Source organism: Harpia harpyja, chromosome 10, assembly GCF_026419915.1.
Source record: "Harpia harpyja isolate bHarHar1 chromosome 10, bHarHar1 primary haplotype, whole genome shotgun sequence".
NCBI classification, from domain to species: domain Eukaryota; kingdom Metazoa; phylum Chordata; class Aves; order Accipitriformes; family Accipitridae; genus Harpia; species Harpia harpyja.
Window position 1 is genome coordinate 37,543,322 of NC_068949.1, and position 22,611 is coordinate 37,565,932.

Here is a 22,611-nt window from a genome sequence, read left to right on the forward strand (position 1 = left end):
GGTACTTGGGGTGCAGAATTGTCCTTTATTAGAATAAAATATTCTGGTTGTTCACATCTATGCCTCTTAGAGGTGCTATTGTTGTGACTTGATAGTTGTTTCTGACCTTCAAATGCATGAAAGGGTAGATTTACAGAATTCTGTGTGGCATTCCTCTCTCAAATCTCCAGTGCTTATAAACTAAAATGCAGATACATCTCTCCAAAGCAGTCTGTCTGTAACTGTTAGTTTTGCTTCCTTCTTTGATTTTTCCTGCTCAGATTCTACAGTATTTTATGAAAATAAAAATCTGATTATGTACAAACCTAGGGTTTCCTCTGTATGATTCTATATCAAATAGTTTGTTGATAGAATGCTGTTTATATTTTAGTAAAATCGTTCACCTATGTTGCTTAACCAATAAGGCTATGTGGCATACCCCTATCTCTTGGGAAAGTTACTTTTGTTGCAGAAGTAAGAACTGGAAGAACTGCATTCTACTTTTTTAAATCTTTAAAATCCATATACTGATTTTATTTTGGCTTTAATTTATTCTTTTCTTTAAACTGAGTTTTTCGTGTTCTTGGGTAGAGAGAAAGAACTTACATAGGAATGTTTGACTTACCAGGTCTCTTTCAGTCATTATTTTATGCTAAACTTGTTACCTCATGTTTTTCCTTATTTGTTTATTCCTTAGTTACCCCATCTCATCTCATCTCATCCCATCTTATGCAAGATACTCGTTGCAACTGATTGTTCCATCCAAAGGGACACTTGATTCTCTGTGTTTCAGTTTCTGCTCTTGAGACCTTAAACAAGTTCTAATATAGTGTCCATTAAAAAGTCGTACCTTCATTTTATAAAATGAACAATAGTTTCACTATTCATTTCTACTTTCATTACTACAAATTACCAGCTTTATATATCTCACCACGAATTAAGTAGAGATTGTCATTAGCTGTGATATCACTTGATTTTTTCACAGAATTCTTTTTAAATCTGTCTGAACTTAGACATGGCATCATCCACCACAGATTTTGAAACTCTGATAATTACATATCACAAAACCATAAAAATGTATTTTTATATTGTCTGCTCTCTGCTGATGCTGAATTCACTTAGAGGAGTACTTTGCCTAGAAAGCATTGAATATGTGTTTTATGAAACCTTTTCTATTAGGTCATTCAGGATCCTGTTTTGCACCTTTACAGGAGGCAGGTGAGCAGCTAAGCTGCAGAATTGCATGATTAGACAATAGGAAGCTTAAATACATGCAAAACTTCTGCCCGTGTGTTGTTCAATGTACAGGCTGCTTTGTGTCACCTGCCAATGTGACAGTAATGAGCTATGGACAAATTTCTAGGGGCATTTATACATTTATATATTTTAGGTCTTCTCGTTGATGCCTTAGCTAAACAAACTATGTTCTTTCAAATGACAGAAGAGTCCAGACATGAGGTAATAGGCCGGTGTGAGATAAAATAAGTATTTTACAAAATATTATCTAATTTTTGAAAAAAGTAGCTTTTCTCTTTGGCAGCCCTGCCTGCTACTTGACTAGTGCCAGAAACAGTGTATAATCCAGGACTGAAATGCAGTTCCAGCCTTTAGTTCTGCTTTATGTGCAGGGCTCATCGTTGTGATTCAGATATTCGTGTGTATTGATAAAATATATGGGAGGATACTGGAAGACTTTAGAAGATTTAGGGATAGACAGGCATGGTTCAGACAGACACATTTTGGTTGCTTTGCAGCCTTACACATTTCACACTGTAAAAAAATATATATATATGTTGAAGGAGTAATTTTTCTACTGTAGTCAAAAATCATATTTATTTTATAGCATGCAGTATGCTGCTTTTACCACTGGGTTGCCTCTCCAGGGAATTGGTTATATGAGTGTATCACAACATTCGGTACAAATTCTCCACACTGAATGCACATCAATCAAGCAAGCATTCACAGCAGTTCTCTAGTTTGCTGCCTGAGACTGTCATGTAGTTAGTCCCTGCTGGTTTGTATGTACTAAACGCCATTAACCCCAAATGGTTACTCTTTTAAATTATTAATGCTTGAGATATACTTGTAATAATTTTGGTGTTATCATAGAGAAGGGTAACCATTTGGATTTATAATCTCACTACTGTACTCACTTGAAAAAATGTCTTGTGCTGAAGTCTAATTTATGGTTCTACTAAAGTATTATTCACCTGTGCTTGTGCCAGAAGAACACTAAATTCTTGCCTTGCTGTGAGTTTCTTCTTGGTATCACAAAGCACAAATTTAAATGTCTTCTTATGTGCTGGAGACAGATTTATGAGAAGACAGATGGGTTGCTTTCTTTCAGGCTAAGTAGAGATGCTTTGTAGCTTCCGAGAAGTTTCTCTGTGATCTGTTACAGTATCCAGCGCCCAATGCTGACTTCCAATATCTTCTCTCCATTCAATCTACTCAACTTTTTCTTCATGAGAAACACAACTTGAGAGTACTCTGCTGTCACAAAAGACGTGTTTTTCCATTTCCTGTTGAAGATAAAGTCTCACAAAGTTTAGATTGAGTTTAATTGTATGACTCCAACAGGAAATAGTGTTTCAGACATTAGATGAATTTGAGGCCTTGATCTAGAAAGGGATGTTTTATAGTATGTGCTAAGGTCTAAAGGTGCAGTAATAAGGTAAATGAAAAACTTCTATCAAATAGTGGGCAAATGAAGTGAATATGTGCTTTCAGTGGTGGAGAGAAAAAGTTGCCATCTCTTTGTAAATGGCATATTCAGCCTTGAAGCAAAATGGTACAGGGCTTAAGAGAAATTTAAGCAAATTAAAAAATGTTACAGGTTTAAAAGCTGCCAAGCTCCTGCAACCCATTACATTCTACATGGTTACTGTGTCCAGCCTTGTAGAGGACTACTTAAAATGCTGATGTAAAAAATTTGCATTTAGTGAATTTCTGCTTCAGGATGAACAGTAATTTCAACTGTGTAATTCCAAAAAATGCTTTGCAGAGTAAGTTAAAAGCAATGGCTTCCAAAGGATCAGCAAGTGTAATCACAGAAGACATGCTAAAAGGCCAAGACTCTTCGACAACAGACACGGGACAGCCTGAAGAAATACATAGTGCTGCTGGAGCGGAGCAAATGGAGAAGGAAGATGACCTCCCGCAACAGGCAGATGATCTGTCTTTCAGTCTGGATGAACTAAATGTCACATCATCACCCGAGTCCTCCACTGTTTGTCCAAATCAAGACTATAATTTAGTGAATTCTCTACTAAACCTCACTAAAAGTCCCGTGAGTTGTTTTTTTTGTTCTGTTTAATGTGATCAAATGAAATAGTCTGGATGCTGTGTGAAGTGGGCAGAGAGAGTGAATACACATGTATGTACACACAGTATTTTAAAAATAAAAAGTAAAACAAGGTTTGTTTTGCAGGCAGTTTTTGTAAATTGGCAATTTTCTTTGCCAATTCAGATTAAAGTAAAAATATCATTTTAGAAAATTAATATTAAGTTTGTTGATGGTAATGTAAGTGGGTTTTGAGCGATTTGTATAGGATGTTGCATGTTTCACAGACAAGCTACGCAGGATAATCATTAGATTAAATACACCACAGTAGAATATTTAAAAAACTACTTTCAATTGTACTGACTTAACCAAACCCACTTTTTTTTGTAAAGGCACTGGGCTATCTCTAGAGGTTTGATTTCTTTTAAAAACAACTGCTGTATGTCTTACCCAGCTCCATCCTCAAATTCATATTCAGATTCTTTCAAAAAACTTAGAGGAGGGTTGGGTAAGCTTGTAATTGCTACAGCAGTATTGAGAGCAGAAAACCGAATCTACTGATGTACCTTATTATTGTTAAATGATAGTTTACATTGTCTAATATCTTGGTCTTAAGCTGACCTACAGCTCTAGTTCTGTCAACCTGAAGGTTGCAGTTGCATTCTTAGTATTTGACATGGATTCAGGTGAGATTCTTTATTTTTTATCATCCAAATTCACTAGAATTAAGTTTTAATGACTGAAAAGCCAACAAAAATAAATGCATTCACTCACTGGGGGGGAATGGAGAGGTTTTATTTGGGAGATGTTTGCTTCTTGATTTCGAGTGAGCTTCATTCACCCTCTGATTAATTCTTCCATGCCCTTCTGCCAGGACGGCCGGATAGCAGTGAAGGCCTGTGAAGGCCTCATGCTTTTGGTGAGTTTGCCAGAACCAGCAGCTGCCAAGTGCCTGACTCAAAGCACTTGTTTATGTGAATTGTTGACAGACAGGCTGGCCACCCTCTACAAAGCCCTGCCTCAGTCACTGGATCCCTTAGACATTGAAACAGTGGAGGCAATTAACTGGGGGTAAGAATTTTATTTTTGTATTTAATACCCAAGGTGATTTTACACCCCTCCCTGAAACTAATTTTCTATAGGTAGATAAGATGTGTAAAATATTCACACCCCCATGCTAAAGTATCAAGAGCAGGGCTGAGATACCAGCTGGAGCATAGCGGTACAACTTCAGGCGTCCAGTGTACACATGATTTCTGACATGGGGCCAGGTTTGTCTGCCAGTCCCTTGCAGAGATTCCTCAGGGGGCAAGTTTTTCCACTGAATTACGTTAGCAGTTTGTGGTGATGTAGCTGTAGTATCAGGTACAGATTATTTTCTTGTTCAAACGTCAAGGATTTAGGAAACAAACTTTTCACTGTACACAGTGAGCACTGTAAGCTACTGCAGGGGGCAGGAAGGGTGTTTTTGATAACAGGCTGTTGTTGCAAAATTTTTGCAGTAAAAAAAGGAGAAGGAAAGAGTTACTGCATAACTCATCAGCATGAAGCAAAAGACACATGCCTGTTATCCTAACTGCTTGCATGTTAGATTCTCAAAACATTTCTCTTCCCCACACTGCTTTCATTATTACGAATTGCTCGTGATCTATTAGTACTGAGACAAAAAGTAGGTTATTTGCAAAATACCTACCAAAATTTCTGGTGGTTGGAGTTTGAAGTTAGAAGGGAAAAACACACAACTTTGACTAGTGAGATAAATAATTATTGGACTGCTTTACCAAAGAAAATGGTGAATTTGTTGTTCCTTAGAGCCTTTAAATTGAGAGACGTGTTTTTTTCTGGAAGATACAATCTAGTTCAGGTATACGCTGTGTGGTTTTGGTGGACTTGATTGAGGTTGCTTACAGAGTAGAGAAGAACAATTGCCTTCATTTTATGGTTCTCTGACTACAGGAGTTATTGATTCAGTTTCTGTGGTCTGTGTTTCCTAGGAGAACAAACTAGGTGATCAGTTTTCCCTTCTGACTCAAGAAATACTTAACCAAACAGAGTTCTGCTGTACATACTTTATATCCTTTAGCATGCCACTGAAAACGTGTAATGATAGCACTGCCAGATTAGTAGAGACTGGCAGAAAAGCTATTTTAATGTTCACTTCTTTGCAAGTAGATCATTAATTACTCTGTTAAGTTCAATAAGAATAAAGTCCAAGACTCTTCAATTACTTGTAGACGAAATAAGTATTTTTCCCTGTGTTCCCTAGTTTGGATTCCTATAGCCACAAAGAAGATGCATCTGCTTTTCCAGGGAAAAGAGCATTGATTTCGTTTCTTTCATGGTTTGACTACTGTGATCAACTCATCAAAGAAGCACAAAAGGTTTGGAATGTTTACAGATGATACAAATATATTCAGCAAATAAGTAGTTCCAGTTGTTTCATAGCTTTTGAGTTTGAGACATACCATTTTGTACTTTTGTTTCAGACTGCTGCTGTTGCTATGGCAAAAGCTGTGCGGGAACGATTTTTCATTGATGTTATGGAACCCCAGCTGATGCAAACGTGAGTAGCATCCTACAAGACACAGCGGAACAGAATCTGAATCAAGCTGATTTTTTTTTCAGGTGAAATGCACTACATATCTGACATGAAATTTTTTGTTCAGTTCAGAGATTGGAATCCTCACATCAACTGCACTATTGCATCGCATTGTTCGTCAAGTGACTTCAGATGTCCTGCTGCAGGAAGTAGTTTATTTTATACTTGGAGAACAGAGAGAGCCAGAAACTTTGACAGATATCAACAGACATCCATTGCGACACAGGTTAATTGAACACTGTGATCATATTTCTGATGAGGTGAGAAGTGATAATGATATAATAATGTCTTCTGGCCAGTTGTCTTGCATAGAGTCTGTAAAAATGCCATTGTGAGGTTTTTTCATATTTGTGTCAGCTAACTTTTTTTGCCAAGGAAAAGAGTTCTGACTGCCAGGCCTACAAATTCTCTTTAGAAAATGACAGTCAAGCTCTTTTCTCCAGCTAGCACATTGTTCCCATTAATAAAGATTCTTTGCTAAATTTGCTTGCCCCCTATGCATATCTAGTTAGGCTTGCTCATCTGTAAGATAGGGCAAAATCGGTTTCTGTAATTGCATTTTAATTCATGCTTTGTTATATGTTGCATCACTGTTATTTTTGATGTTGTGTCAATTCTGTCATGTTATCACATAAGGTATAGTTAAAAACTTATTATTTTTTATATAACATAAGTGTGGTCAGAGAATATACACAATGCCAATTAAAAGTTGATACAATAACTTCAAGCACTTATCACACAGTAAACGTTGTTAAAATAACTTACTTCAGTAAAATCCCTCCTCAGGAGCTGCTTGTTTCATTTTTTCTGTGAAACAACCTCCACCCTCTACTTTTTCAAATAAAAACGAAGCTTGCCCGAAATACAGATCTGTGCCTTCACATACCCATTTTTTTCAGGATGCTTACCTGCACACGCTGTCAGAATGTGTTATCTGTATAAATTAGTTGATCTTTGCAAAGCTAAGCTCTATAAAGCTGTCTTTAAAAACTGTCTCTGCATTGCTTAAAGTCAGTCTCCTTTTGAAAGCCTACATAATATCTCCATGTAAAAATCTTAGCCTATATTCTAGTCACAATATCCCAGGATTACTTTGTTTTATTCTGCGTATTTATTATTAACTTTTAAGTCCTATTCTGTGTGTCACTTGCACAATGATAACTGTCTTCCAGCATGGATCTGATTGTAATATGGAAAGCTAAGTTGTAAGTTCCCTGGATGTTCTTTGTATTGTTATTTTGGCAGATTTTACAACAGTTTTTGTTTTACAGTGACAAAATACATCCACATACTGATTTTCCAATGTGTGTGAACTCTTCACCCATGTTTATACCACATTCAGCATAACAATTTCCTAATTTTGCTTAGGATTTTTGCTTCCTTCCATAATGTAAATAAGTGATCGCAATGTTCTAGGATGTACAAACCAGATATAAGACAAAAAGCATAAGGCAGTGGTGCATCAGTTTATTGAATTCTTACTTTTTATGTTGCAGATCAGCATAATGACTTTACGAATGTTTGAGCACCTTTTGCAAAAACCCAATGAGCACATTCTTTATAATTTGGTTCTGAGAAATTTAGAAGAAAGAAACTATATGGAATATAAGCCTCTCTGTCAAGAAGATAAAGATGTGGTAGAGAATGGACAGATTGCAGGAGCAGTGTAAGTTTCTTTTTTTAGGGAAGTTTTCACAACAGCTAACTTGGATCCTTATTTTTAGAGCAAAACGGGTTTTTTTCAGTAATTGAAAAAAAAGTGAGCAGAGATAACACTTTGAGTGCTGTATGTATTAATCCATATCCATAAAGTGATGCAGAAATTATTATATCAGCAACTTATGGAAATTTTTAGAACAGTAACAGAAAAGCTAAAATTATCAATAACCTCTTTCCAGAACAATAGGCACTCAAAGGTCTTCATATATCAATTTACTTATGCATCTACCTAGCTTAAGTCTATGTATATTTGTATTGTTTTCAATGAGATTATTCTTGAAGTCAGGCACTTAGGTGTCTTGCTTACATTTATGTTCTTGAATCATTTTTTGATGGAAGAACTTTTCTGGGCCACTTTACGTAAAATCCTTTTCAATACCCTATATAACTCTTGTAACTCCTTTTTTTACTGATGGAGTGGTAAGGACTAGTCACACCAGCTATTTTAGGTATGTTAATTTAGATATTTCTGAGTCATCTAAAATAGTCTTATAATTTGCTGGAGTATAACTCTTATCTCATGTAAAAAATGTGGGTAGAGTTTAAATGATTTAATGCAGTGATTTTGTACGAGTCAAAGATGTGTACTCTGTTGTTCAGATCAAGAAGGTATCATTTTTCTTCAAAACCAAGTTTGTTGGGCATTTGTAAAGGTTGGTATTTCTGCATATTAATTAGGTAAAAACATATGCATATGGTAATGTTCTGGAAAACATCCTAGTTGTTCAGAGAAGAAAAATAGAAAGCATGCTTCTTTACCCAGAGAGTTTCCTGCCTTCCATGACATTCTGTGAATGATTATGTTTTTGTCTAATATAATCTCACAGAGACCTAGAGGAAGATCCATTATTTACTGATCTGTCTCCAGATAACACATTATCAACTCAAGAGTGGCTCAGTGCTTCTCCACCTGTCAGTCCAGAACATCCAAAAAATGATGGGAAGACTGAAGTTCATAAAATTGTAAATAGGTAAGTTGAAACAAACACTTAAAGAAATCTCTGAATGTGTGGGTGTCTGCACACACTGTGCAAATTAAATGTACCCTGTAATGAATGTTATTCTGTGCCAGCTGGTAAAATGACTTCACAGAAGGAAATTATGTGGCATTTTATCAGAAAGTTATTCCTGAAAGATTAGAGCCTACAATAAGTAAAAATAATTCAACATAAATGAGAAAAACAGAAGAACTTTAAAGCTAATAGTCTAGTTGAATACTCAGAATTAATGATGAAAGCCTCATTGTTTATAAAACTTTCTTTTCTCAAAAATACTTGCTATACTTAAACTGCTGTTACAGGACTTGACCTTCCTGGAGAAGTGTGGGGAGTCTTGCCATAAACATTTTAGGGGGAAAAAACCCCTCAAACTTCCAAGTTCCTTAAACAAATATATAAAAGTAAATAATTGCCATGCTAGAGATAACCTTCTGTTCCTTGAAAATCAAGGGGCACCTCTGTCACCTGTAACATACCTTTGTGCATGTTAGACATACTGCAAATTGGATATCACAAAGAGGACAGGCTCTGCTCTAAGCAACTTAGTGATGGTAATTCTCTTAGCAGCTAGCATTAGGACAAATGTGTTTGCTCTGTTAATACACAGTAGCAAAGCAATGCTGGTATTTCAGTGCTGGTATTTCAGTGCTGACCTATCTACTTACCCAGAAATAATCAAAGGTGTTAGCCAAAGGAAGCAAACAGCCCAAGGACAGTCAGCATAGAATGGCATAGTCACTTCTTGCCCTCTTTCCCCCAGTACTGCTATATATAGTTTATGGTGGACATGGTTTGGAGCAAAGACGCAAATAACACTCTCCTAAATTCACCTCATGTAATCTTCATCAGTGAATAGAAATGTTTTCAGGATTTGCAGTGTTTTGCAAATTTGTATTTTTTCAGGTAAGATAACTCTACACGAAAAGTCAGCTACTACATATTTCTGCATATAAATCTTACAGGATCCTCCAGCAGTTCTTGGGGTGTGGAGAAAGCGGAAATTTGGAAACAGGGTCTGAAGGCTGAGTTTTATTTTGCTGCCCAGAAGTTTTAGGGTTTCATATTTATTTTTTAAAGACAGTTCTCTCTAATAAGATTCAGAATTTCCTTATGCTTTTTAGGTCAGATATTGGTGAAGTAATAAGGACATATAGTATTTGCACTACATACCTGGGCAAAGGCAATGATATTTGTAACTGCGACATTTATATGCAAATATTCCTGTATGTTCTTAGATGTTCATTTTTTACCACAACAAACTATGGTAAATAAAACTGCCTATGCAGTAGGTTAAGAAGGTTTTTAACTGTAATTCTTCTTCTCTTTTGGCTCATTTATTCCTCAGTAAATTTTCCATATGCTCTCGTAAGATGGAGTCTGACCTTTAGCAAATACTTGACCTGGTTATGACTATACCTTTTCATCTCCAGTCTGTCTGCTAATTCTCAGAAAATGCTTCCACTGAGTTTTTTACCTCTAGTGCTAGATACAAAAGTTCTGAAGTATATATCTTGCTATTATGAACAGTAGTTAGAATAGGTGCGCTTAAATAGATTTTGTATTCTCAGTTCTTCACATAAAGTTATGGTAGAATCTGTGGATTAATTGGCCAGACAATTCAGTATTGTGTACACTGTTACAGACGATGAGAAAGTATTGATCTGGTGCTCTGTGGATTATAGATATTCATTAATGTACTTTTTTTCTCTTTAGTTTTCTCTGTCTTGTACCTGATGAAGCTAAGTCATCATACCATGTGGAGGGTACAGGTTATGATACTTACCTCAGAGATGCCCACAGACAAGTAAGTCAGTGAAGTCTTCCTTAGTCCTTGAGAATTTGAAATGCTTATGAGAATATACAAATGGTTCTATAAATAGTTCTACTAAATGCATCCTTTGGTAATGGAAAATGGGAAAATTAAATTTATATTTTCTAATGAAAACTTACCTTTGGAGATCTTTTGATGGTGAATCCACCTTGTATTACTCTAGTGGGAATAATGGATGACATTAAATGCATTAATATTCATACAACAAACACACTGAGAGAAGATCCGAACTGCAGATAGATTCTTAATTTGCTTTTGCATTTATCTGCATTCTCTTGGAGAATTGCCTGCCAAGCTGTTTGAAAGGACTAAAGGGAAATTAAAATGCTGCATAGGAGTTATACAATCTGGGCCTTTAAAAATAGAGGCTTATCACAGGGAATGTGCGGCCTAAGACGTTCAGGTTTGAAGTTGGGAGTTTTGGTAGGTAGGTACCCTACGACAGTAGGGTAAGCTTTATGATTTACTGTTTTGACATAAATGTGAGACTTGTTTGTACAAACATGATCTAAAGTTTCCTTGGTCAGAGGACAATCACTGTTCATTTGCAGCTTTCTTATTGAAGCCTGTGCATCTTCTAGAATAGAGAAATTTATGCAAAGGAGTAGAGTAGCTGAGAGAGCTATATTTAGTAGGTACTTCAAAAATTCCATAACCTCTGAATTATGATATCAGCAGTTTAAGATGGGAAGCTTGGATTTCTGTATTTATTATATTGTTTTATCTGTAGTCTATCCTAAAAAGAAAGGGAATAGATAATAGATACTAAGGAAACAAAGGTTGATGTAAAATTCCCCTATGTTCTATTCTTGGATGCCCGAAAACACATATCATCTTTGTATTTCTTTCATGCCTTGGGAAAAAGAGTATTGTGGGAGTTATTAGAGAACAGAATTGGTTTCTGTCACTTCCTGACAATGATATGGCTACTCTTAAAATATTTCCCCCCTAAGAATAGCCCTGCCTATTGCTGTTATTACATCCGAATAGCTGTTCTGCTTCCATATTTCTATTCCTGGAAGCCTGCACAAGCAGGTAAGCTACATGCAGTGAAGAATTTCTGAATTCTGTTTTGTCTCTCTTTTGCTTCTGTTTATTGCAGTGTTCCTTTTTTTCACTGCTATAACCTTCACTCCTTTCAAGGTATAGTTCCTTGAAAGTGAGACATCAGGCAGCCCACAGCAAGTCAGAGGCAGAGGCAGAGGTTGAGAAAGACTGTTACTGGTGACAGGAAACAAAGAGAGGGAAGAGGAAGCCCTGAAGTACTTTTTTCAGTTGTATCTCCTGCATATACATGTGTCTTTCCTGTACTGGCAATTAGGGAGCAATATAGATTGGATAGGAAGATAAGCTACACATAATACAGTGAATGTGTGGTAATGTACTGACAACAAGAATGTATATGAATGCAATTCCTGCTTTGAAGAACCCTGATCAGGATGTGTGGTGTTGGCTTTGCTTTGTGTTTTGGCCCCAGCTGCTTTTTGGAAGCTCTGTTCTCCGCTTGTGTCTTTGAAACTACCCTAATAGCATGACTGTCAAGAAGAAAATGAGGTGCCTACATAGAAACTGATCATGTTTATTTTAGAATGACTGTTCTTTTGAGGCTTAGATTTTTCATGTAGCTACAGATTATGGTTTTAAGGCATATGGACTATTAAAAGCAAAGAAATGGCTTCCATAGAGGTTTGAATCTGTTTTCCTCACTACTTTTTTTCTAGTTCCGGGATTATTGTGTCATCTGCTTACGGTGGGAGTGGCCTGGATCTCCCAGATCTTTGGAAAAGTGCAATTTAGAAGCATCATTCTTTGAAGGACACTTCTTGAAAGTCCTGTTTGAAAGAATGGGCAGGATTCTTGATCAGGTAAGGAAAAGCAGGTTATGAATTCCATTTCTGATACTTTCATCAATACTGAAGGGCCCATCTCCAAGGTCCCATGGATTCCCATCACTCAGATGTCTGTTATAGCATCATATTATTGTGTAATGTCCCATGTCGTTGGTGCAGGTCTCTGTAGATTGCGGGATGTTATAGTGATCAGCATTCTCAAATTAACAAAAGTAGAGAATAAAAACTCTCTTATCTTTGTTACCCACTTTTTTTGTGTACCAAATGTTTTCTTGACCAGAAATATAATATAAATTAATGAGTAAGACAAGAATATCCTTTAAGTAAAAGAAGAGGGTAAGATAGTATCTTAGGAATCCTTCAGTACTAGCATCACTGATTCTGTTTTCATTTTCTAGTATTTACACTTAAAAAGCATGTACATCTTTCAGTAAATAAAATACTGTACAGCTCCCTTCTGCCACATTTCAGTGTGAACTTCAATCTGAAGTTGTGTTCTTGAAGCAGTTTGTGTCACTGTGTAAGACGAAAAGAACTTAGTGTATTACTGCTAACATTTCCCCCATTTTTTCACAGTTAGAAAAAAATGTTATCAGTGCATGGAAAGTTTCTAGAAGGTATCCTTTTCCATCTGCAATGTAAAGTAGGTTTTTTTCCCTGTTTGATTATTTTCAACTAATAAAAGTATAGCTGCCAAGGGCAAACAAGTGAGATATAATCTGACTGGCTCTTTGTTCTGAAAAGGAGATGTGACATGTCAGACCCAGATTAGTACAAAGGAATTTAAAAAAAGTGAATTTTCCTGATGTCTGTTTGTTTCTGTCTTTAGCCAGCCTGCATGACCTAGTCTTTCTGGGGAGAAGTGAAGTGAAGGCTCAGGGAGGTGAAAAGGAGGTTGCCCGGTGTGAAAACTTAATTTTTCTTTGCGTTCTCTAAACTCTGGACTTAAGTTAGTCAAGTCAATGTTGCTGCTTTAGATCAAGAAGATAACTTTTCTTGCTAGCGAAAATGAGCCCTGAAAGTCTATATTACCCTCACTGTAATACCAGCTGGAGTTGCTACAGATGCAGTAGTACCAGTTTCAGAATTGTGTACAATTCTTTTCTGTTTTGCACATGGACCTGTCTACAGAATAAACAATTAGCTGTGGTAGTGCCAGATTTCCTGGTCATAAGCAGGACAAGAGCCATTTGAACACATAAATGCAGTAGTAGCCTCTAGGTCAGTTTTGTGAGTGTTCAGGGGAGAAAGAAGTTTAAGAGTACCAACTTTTGTAATTCAGAAGTCAGCAAAGAAAGCCAAATACTTTTATTGCTGTATTGTGTATTCTCAGGGTCCTGCCTCCAGTAAACACAATCTGCAGACTTCGCTAGCTGAAATGGTTATAGATTAGAGTCATGAAGAAAACTGGGCATCATCAGCTCTTAGGAAAAACAAGCCTCATGCATATGAAAGCCTTGTCTGACCAATGACAAATAAATTTAAAAAAGTAAAGAACCCAAGTTACATTCCCTGAGAAACACCTGAGTGTCAGATACGTACAATTACAACAAAAGTAACATCTGGCATGGAAGCACAGTGTCCATGTTGATATACTGCCTGTCAGCATGACACACGTTTGGGTTAGTCAAGCAAGGTGTTACGATCTGTGGTGTCAAAAATGGTTCTTGACTCCAGAAGAATTAAAATTAACTGCCTGAATCAGACAGAAGGGGTAAATTCTTATTATATCGTACCAAAACCCTGCCCTAAAAAACAAACTGAAATTCCTAGGGGTTATTCATAGTGAAACACATAAATCACATAGAAAAAAAACCAAACCCCAAAACAACAAAACCCGGGTCCTGTCAATGACAAAGTTGACATAATTGGTGCTAATGTCCAGACAAAGTGAAAAATGTTGAAAAGCCTTTAGTGGGGACACAGTACTACTTACAGATTGTGTTCAATGTCTTTTTTGCTTTGTCACAATACTATAGGTAGTTCTTGTGTTTTTACCAGTTTTTATCAGTAGATATCAGAAAACTTTGCAGAGATGGCAGGTATCATTAACCTAGTTTCTGACAGAAGACAGCTGAGGCACACAAGTAAAGTAACTTGTTTCAAGGCTTTTCAAATCCAGTACCTCATCTGCTAGGCAGTACCTTCTTCCTCCTGTTAATACTATACATTTCTGTGGAACTGATCATTTCCTAAGAATTTTGTAAGAATTTCCTGAACTGCAAATTTTGCTGGTTTTAACCTTTTTAGTTACAGAGAAATTTTTTAGGATGTTATCTGATATAAGGCTGTCTTACTAAGTCTGCTGACATGGACAGAAATAAAAGCTCTGTGTGAAGAAGCAGCTTTCCTTAATGCTCTCAATTAGTTCAAATCACAACAGCAATCTGTCTGAACAATGCAGCACGTGTTACTACTTTGTCTCTTTCTCCTCTTGTGAACACCAGATAATGCTCATGGCTTCAAAGCTTCCTAATGAATTGACTGACTCAGACAGCTCTAAAGACCTTCTACAGTTCAGCTAGGTAGGCAGTGGAATGGATTTATGGAAGGAATTTGTGTCTCTGTCTGCAGAGTAACTTTTCCACAATAACTCAAAATGTAGTGATCTCTTTTACCTATAACATCTCTGGTCCAGGGTCTGAAAGCTTCATTTGTTAGAAGATTGGGATGAATCTGTTGCTGGAATATCAAGTACAGAAATAACTGCCACTGACTGGGAGAAATACGTGCTTTCACTTCAAAAGATCTGTAAGGCAACTCCTTTTGCAATGCAACAGTGTGTAGTAATGAATTCAGGAATAAGGTACCTAAATATTAGTTAGGTGTCCACATGTAGTCAGTGGAAATTTTGTCAGAACAGCCCGAGTAGTCTCTGGAGCCGTTAGACTGAAAAGCAAGTAGGTGTGTCTTTTAGTGCAAAGTGAATCACCATCTCAGCTTCCTTGACTGTATTGACTAAAAGCTCTACTCAGTTGCCTGAACTGAGGTACCTGTTGCCATTTTTGTGATGCCCAAGATATTTCCACAAGCTTGCAGTTACAACACAGATCTTGCAGGATCCACCCTCTGTGGAACTGTCAAGAGACCAGCAGATACTTTTGAGCATCTGAGATGGCACGAGATGTTTGTGTGTAGGCAAGTGTATCGAGTGTCAGATCTCTGTTGAGTAGGCTAATGCGAGCTTAGACATGTAGACATATCTAAATATATCTGTCTTAATCTGAAGCTGAATTCTTCCAAATCTTACAGTCTGGAAAAGAGAAGAATCTGTTCTCTGATTTTTCAGTGGGGTGCTAACTTGAGAGCATAAAGATGATAATTTGAGGCCTTGAAATCATCCTCTTCTAGATGTGATTATGCCACTGAAGATGTTACTGCCAATAAGTCAAAGAAATGAATGAGGGCCGTGTAATCCACTTCAGGTAAAATCAACAGGGTTAAGTTAAACCATTTGGGTGTTGGTAACATCTTCAGACTGGCATAGGGATGTACCAAGGGAATGTCTGTCCATCTCTTGTCAATGTAGTCTGTTCCACCACTGAATAGATGGAAGGAAATTCCCCTGGTTTGCAAATGTTGGGCTGAATTAAAATGTCAGCTTGTTTTCACTGTGATGAGAAAATCAAAGATGGAAAAAAAAGTACTTCGAACATAAAGAAGCTATGGTGAAAATACTTGGTTTTATGGAAATGAGTTTCTCACTGGAATGGTAAAATCCTTTAAGCTAGGCACTCTTTGTTTCCTAGAAAGTTAGGTACTATTTTTTCCTTATGACTGATTAGCAACTCAGAGCATCTGACAGTGTTGCCTCTCCCATTTGGTTGATTTGGAGAAAGGAGGTAGAGAAGCAGCTCAGAATTTCATGCTGCTTTCCCAGCCTAGGACTGTCTTGTCTCCCGTAACATGCTGCCACAAGATAACCAGGCCTTCTGCAATGGTTCTTTCCAAGAAAAAAGAAAGTAGAAGAGAAATACCATATTAGCCATAAACATGGATTTGTCTTTCTGAGTTTCCTGAGCTCATACACTTTATAGTTATCCAGGAGAAGCAGGCAGATATATATAACCTAGGCTGATTCTATGCTATTTGTTTAGCTACTGAGCTGAAGAAGTGTTTCACAGGAAGGACTTATCCTACAATAAACAAGTGTGCAAAAGCTTCAAGTGACTGTAGCGATTATACAGATAATAACATCTAATACCTAGCTGTCATATTCACATCTCTTCTGTTGTGGAAAGCAGAGGTTTTGGGCCTGTCTTCTAATCTAACTTTTTACCTTTATTTATTCATAACTTTGCATATAAGGTTCTAGTAGTTAAATAAACACTGGCTGGATGAAAAGAAGCCAGCACGAAAATAACTAAGCCCTGTGTTCTCCTTTTTTTGCAGCCCTATGATGTAAATTTACAAGTTACGTCAGTGTTGTCCAAACTGTCCTTGTTTCCCCATCCTCATATACATGAATACCTTTTGGATCCTTATGTAAACCTAGCTTCTGGATGCAGGTCTCTCTTCTCTGTTATTGTCAGGGTGAGTAAACACACAGTTAATATTTACATATAGCTGTACAGCAGTGATATATTTAGTAACTTTGTAGTTAGTGGTAGTAGTTGCTGGGTAGTTTAAGTTGGCAAATGGCTTCTCATTGAAAATAGATACTTATGCTCTCGATTTGAAAATCAGAATTTTGGATTTTCTACCAAAACCATTGGAAAATTTATTTCCCAGCATTTATTTTCATTCTGCATGTCTTGAAAATTGTTTGTTTGCTTAGTTTCATTGTGTAGATGCAAAATATGCCCTCTGGCAATGATGTTGCTTTAAAGTGAACTAGGTCACATTGTCACTTGCAGGCAATGTCGGGTAGTGCTGTAAGAACAGGCAGAGTACAGGTTTGCACCTGAATGGGAAAGAGATGGCTTTGATTCACACACAAGCAAAGGACACTCCAGAATATCCTGTGCCTGGAATAATATCTCTGCTCATCCTCTTTTTTTTCTGGTGAAGGCTGTTCTTGACAATGAAGTCCTGGATTTATCGAAAGTCCTCTTTCTTTCCCTCTCTGGTTCCATCTCTTCCTGCCAGACCTGCATCCTAGAAGTGCTGGCTGGGTGCCTGTCACACTGCAGTCTTCTCAGTCAGAGATCCCTAGCCTACCCCACGCACCAGCTGTTATTAAGCTGGTCAGGAGCCTATTAATGATGCTTGCCCAGTACTAACGGAGGGCTTAGCTCCCTTTTTCCCAGAAGCCCTTCCCATTTCAAAATCTAATCTTCACTCTCTCCCCTTGTGCTTTCCCTAAACCCAGGAATTTACTGGTCAATTGCCTGCATCAACATTTACTAAGACAAATTAATCGTTGGCATAATTAAAATAAGTAATACTATTTATGGCAACAGCTAGTAAGGCTCAAGAGTTCCTGTCCTTTTGTATCTCTACTTTCTGCACCCACTCACCCTTTTTTGGGGCAGAGCAGCTACTCTGCATGTTGTTTTGTGAGCCTGTGAGGATGCTGAAGTGGGTCTGCATCCGGGGCACTGAAGGCTGTCATTTAAGCTTGCTGCCAGGCACTCTGCAAAGGTGTTAGTTTTATGTGTTGATGGCATTGTGGTTTACAGGTCGTTGGGGACCTCATGGTTAGAATCCAGCGCATCCCAGATTTCACTCCCAAACTTCTGCTGGTCAGAAAACGCCTGCTGGGCTTGGAGCCGGAAGGGCCCATGTGAGTAAATATATTGCATATTCTCCAAGACCCATGGCTGCTTTTTGTGCCTGCCAGTCCTGATTCCCTGCTGCTTTTTTTTCTTTCTCAGCATTGACCACATGACGTTACTAGAGGGCGTGATTGTGCTGGAAGAATTCTGCAAAGAGCTGGCAGCAATTGCATTTGTGAAGTATCATGCCTCATCTACACCATAAGCAGCCTTGATGAGTAGCCAGGCTCTAAGACCACCTAGCTTGTTTCAGTCGAAAAGGCTATTGACAACACTGAGATAAGAAGAGGTGGTGCCTCCTGGCAAAGTGTCAGTTGACATTTGGCAGAATTGGAAGACAAGTTACTTTCACCAGATGTTGACACTGCAAGAAAGAGGGATTCAAATGGACCTAGAATATGATTGAAGGCATTTGGGGAGAAACCAATACATAGCATTTCTAGCCACTGTGTGAAGAGCTGCAAAAGCTGCATGAAGAGCCACAGACATCAGACCTTGGTTATTCTGTTATAATGACAATGTTTAGAGAGTTGGGTCTTTTGTATGTTCTGGGGCTTACATAGCCAATTCGCTTTTTTTGACCATACTACTTTTAAAAAGCAAATTAATTTTATAACATTTTCATGTCATAATTATTTTTCTTTTCAGTTGGATATATGAAAGGAAATCACAACTATAGTTGCAATGTATATTATTAAGAATGAAGAGCTTAAAAAAATCCACTAATCCATATACAGTGGGATATATTAATGAGGAATCATTTTTGTTTTGGTGAATCTTAAAGACAACTCTGAGCTTGATTCCCCAATGGATTACTCCAAGAGATACAGCAGTATAAAATCAATACTAATGGAATCAATCCTGATTCAGCATCACGTCCATAACAAATATATCTGAAGTGCACATGTTTTTAGCATGTTTGTCTCTGTCATTCCAAGTGATTGCTCTTCAGGTCATCTGCGTAACTAGATTTGCTTTAGGTTTTTGCATGTGAACTCTAGTTGCTTGACTCATGTCACCTTTACAGGGAAGTTAATTATAGGTCATTAGTAGTTGTTGCTGAAACAGTATTTTTAATTTCTTTTAAATTGGTATTTAGCCTGAATTGGTTTAAGAATCTTTTGTGCCTTGAAAATTGGCAGCATAAACATTCTGTCATTTTTAGAAATGTTTTTATTGCTTATCTAACCATAGCAGTAGTGGCCAGCAAAAGATTGACTGATGCCAATTCAGTTAAAGTGTTGATACCATATATAGGACCAAAATGTACGCCTGCTTTTCATAGTGCTGGGATGCAGAAATGTCTCAGTGCATCTTTTTCAATATGAATACTATCAGCCAGGGCAGGCATTTGCATTGCAAGCGGAGGGCCATTCGGACTTCAGCGTGCTTTGCTTCTATTTCTCTAGCGTGATGGCAGCCTGCACTTGAGACAGTTCCTGCTGCTCACTGCCACATATGCACTGGCAGGTTCAGGTGGCTGTGCTTTAACCTTCAAGTCACGCTGAGTTGAGTGACTTGGATGAGAGACCTGTCCTGCTCTCCACACAGGTGTGTAGTACCTCTTTCCCCTCCTATGAACGTAACAGCATAGGCAGGCAAGGTAGAGTTTAGCTCCTTGTGTTTACATTGTATTTCTTTGTTTGTCTTTCCTACTATCCTATTTGCACAGCTAATGCCCGTTTCAGATGAGATTGCTTGTACGCAAATATGGACTAATTTACTCGGTCACTAGAATTTTTCTGGATTTACGTAACTGTACTTAGAATCAGATTCTGCTCTGAATCCATGCCTTTGAGGTCTTGTTTTTTAATATTTATGCAACCTGGATGTTGAGAGGCCTTTTGAGTTAGCAGGTTAATTAGAACAGTGTCACAGTTAATGGACTAAATTTATTCTTGTCACAACAGTGAGGAAGGTCCTGCTGTAAAAGCTTCCAGTACAGGTTCAGCTGGAGAGAGCAGTTCTGGAACTGGGGAAACATTTTGGCAGGTAAAAACCTGTATTCATTGGCTCCATATACTGGGAGGCTTTTGTGCAAAGCGTTGCATTTATCTGGCAAACAGAAGCGTATTTTACTTCCTCACCTTCTTTTTTTTCTGAATTTAGGCCCAAAGTGTTTTCAGGTCAAAGTGGCATAGCAGGATAAAGTTTAAAAAAATGACAATTTTCACTTTTGTACTTTAGAAACATACCTTGAAAGTAGCAAATAATTTTTAGTGATATGTATTGCAGTCAGTCCATATTAGAAGCTTTGTTAATGTAACATACCTGACACATAGTTTAGAACATGTAAATGTCTATGCAGAGCAATGTTTAATACATACATTTGTTATAAATAAGGTCCCAATTCAGCAAAGCAGTTAAACATAAGCTTAATTTCAAGAATTTTATTCCTAAACAACAGTCTTTTACATGAACAAAGTTAAGCTGTTGAGCGCGAATGCCGATGCTTTACTGAATTTGGGTCTTTGTTGGTTTTGCTTGAGCTTAATTACTTTCTCCTCAAATCTTCTATTTTCATTATTTATTTTTTTTTAAGTGTATGTTCCAGAATACTTCTAATGTCCCAATTTCAGTGGAAACTGGAAGTGATAATACTACTATAAATGAAAGTGAGAGAAATGTTAAACAAAACTTGCAAGAGCATTCCAAGTAATACAATTTATAAAGCCATTCAAGAGATGATTGATCTCAAATGAAGGCATTAACATCACCTCTTTTGTTGTTGTTGTTGTTGTTGTTGTTTTCACTGATACCTGAGCTCATTACACTGTAAGGACTTGTATCAGTCAGCTTCTGGAAGGACTGCTGCAAACTCTGTGGGATTTTAATGCAAAACAGTCTACCAAGCTGCAAACACAATTCTTTCAAGCTTGTCCATGAGGAAAATAAGTAGATATAACTATAAGCACTCTTAAATTCAGGATCTAATTGTTCGGTCTCCAGCAACATAGGTGATGTTCTTGCAAACCAGATGTTATTTAGTTGTTAAATTTGTAAGACATGGATCCATCCTGATAGAAGTGAAGCAATCCTTGAAGTTGCTTTAGCCTAAACTGCTTTTGTGAGTGCTGCCTACAAACCCTTAATTACCGTACATGATGACAATGACCTTTATTTTTGTAATAGTGATTTAATCTTCCTTAAGAGATGGAACTCATTTAATTATTTTTTGGTGATATTTTTCATGCACTTTTTAAAAAAAAAAAAAAGGTTAGAAGTTAGTTCAGGTCCATGTTTTCACCTTTCTGATCTATGCATGTCATTGAGGTGCCCATTTTGTTTCTGTGCGCGTGTGTTTGTATGTGGTTATTTATTACCCAGAGATGGACACCTGAGAAAATACATGGCCTGAAGTTCACAGCATATGCAGATCCTCCAGATGTCAGTGGGAAATGCAAGTGCTTATCACCTTAGAAAATATGGCCACTAGTATTAGAGTGAAATACTTGAGAGGTAATACTAGAATAATTTTTTATTTCAAAAAGCAGATCCAAACCACATATTAATCCTGATGCACATGTGTGTAAATAGACACATTTTTTACTTTGTTTCCATTTATAGTATGTTATAGAAAATTTTGTAATAAGCCATGTGCTAGCTCTGGTAGAACAAGTTTGTCCTTAGTTTCTCATATGACTGTAATATTCCTGGTATTCAGATCCTGTCTGTGTAATGTTCTTACTATGTATTTGTCTGTGCAATATAAAAGCTGTGACTTGATACACAGCTTGAGTCTGGTTGTACATCGCCTATGTATATATATACATATATATATAAGGACCAGAATCCCGAGCTTGCTTACACTACTATTAGTGTAAAGATTGTCGCACTTGATTTTACAGGGCACAAGTAATCATGGAATGGCTTTGTAAATGCATGGTAATTTCTACCATAACCTGCTGTGTAATTTCACAGATGACATTTTATTGTTGCTATTTGTCTTGCTAAAAGAAATACTAAACCGAAGTGCTAGGTAAAATCGAAGGATTATGTAGTAGACTTGGGGCTACATGGAAAATCCATGTCTGATATTGCGTCTCATATTGGGTTTTCAAACCATGATCCTCAGTGCTTTCTGTGCCCTGTAAAATAGTGTAACTATATGAAATATATACTCCTTGTTTTGCCTCCTGCCTTGTTTACATTAAACAGAGGATATTCAGTAAAATTTTTCTATTAAACTTTGTGTAGGTCACTTACTGACAGTCTTGCCAAGGTTTCGCAAGTGTGGGATTTCCAGTGAGGAATTGTTGAAACAGCCACATTACCAGACGTACAATATTAAGTTTTATGAAGGAGGTTGTGATAAATTCCAACTTTTTGTGCTAAAAAATGCATGGAGGATTAAAAGGGATATTCTCAAAATAAATTAATTTCATCGAAGCGACTGCTTCTATTATTACAGAGTCTGTTACAGGTTTTGTATGGATGGCCTTGAGATAGAAAATGTTTTAACGTTTTACATCATGCCTTTGATCCTGAAGTCCTTTCATTTATTTTTATTACATCCTGAAGTCCTTTCATTTATTTTGAGTCTGTCACTGCAGCATCTTCTGGGGTAAACCTGTTTCCTGTATGTACTGTACCATACTGTACTGTGGAGGGCACGGAGTGAATCAGCATACTCTT

The 22,611-nt window shown here is 37.2% G+C and overlaps 1 protein-coding gene across 2 annotated transcripts in view; it reads left to right on the forward strand.

Moving 5' to 3' along the window:
* Positions 1 to 22,365, forward strand: part of FHIP2A (FHF complex subunit HOOK interacting protein 2A) — a 36,254-nt gene extending 13,889 nt beyond the window's left edge. The window contains exons 6-18 of one of the 2 annotated variants that reach the window (XM_052798375.1): positions 1,159 to 1,197; positions 2,984 to 3,268; positions 4,137 to 4,333; positions 5,529 to 5,643; positions 5,749 to 5,825; positions 5,929 to 6,121; positions 7,358 to 7,527; positions 8,408 to 8,551; positions 10,292 to 10,382; positions 12,131 to 12,274; positions 16,652 to 16,792; positions 17,881 to 17,984; positions 18,076 to 22,365. In XM_052798375.1, the coding sequence (XP_052654335.1) occupies positions 1,159 to 1,197; positions 2,984 to 3,268; positions 4,137 to 4,333; positions 5,529 to 5,643; positions 5,749 to 5,825; positions 5,929 to 6,121; positions 7,358 to 7,527; positions 8,408 to 8,551; positions 10,292 to 10,382; positions 12,131 to 12,274; positions 16,652 to 16,792; positions 17,881 to 17,984; positions 18,076 to 18,181 (1,806 nt within the window). In that variant the 3' untranslated portion in view covers positions 18,182 to 22,365. The remainder of the gene's footprint in view (positions 1 to 1,158; positions 1,198 to 2,983; positions 3,269 to 4,136; positions 4,334 to 5,528; positions 5,644 to 5,748; positions 5,826 to 5,928; positions 6,122 to 7,357; positions 7,528 to 8,407; positions 8,552 to 10,291; positions 10,383 to 12,130; positions 12,275 to 16,651; positions 16,793 to 17,880; positions 17,985 to 18,075) is intronic. The other variant, XM_052798376.1, reaches the window with a different exon arrangement.
* The last annotated feature ends 246 nt before the right edge of the window (positions 22,366 to 22,611 follow it).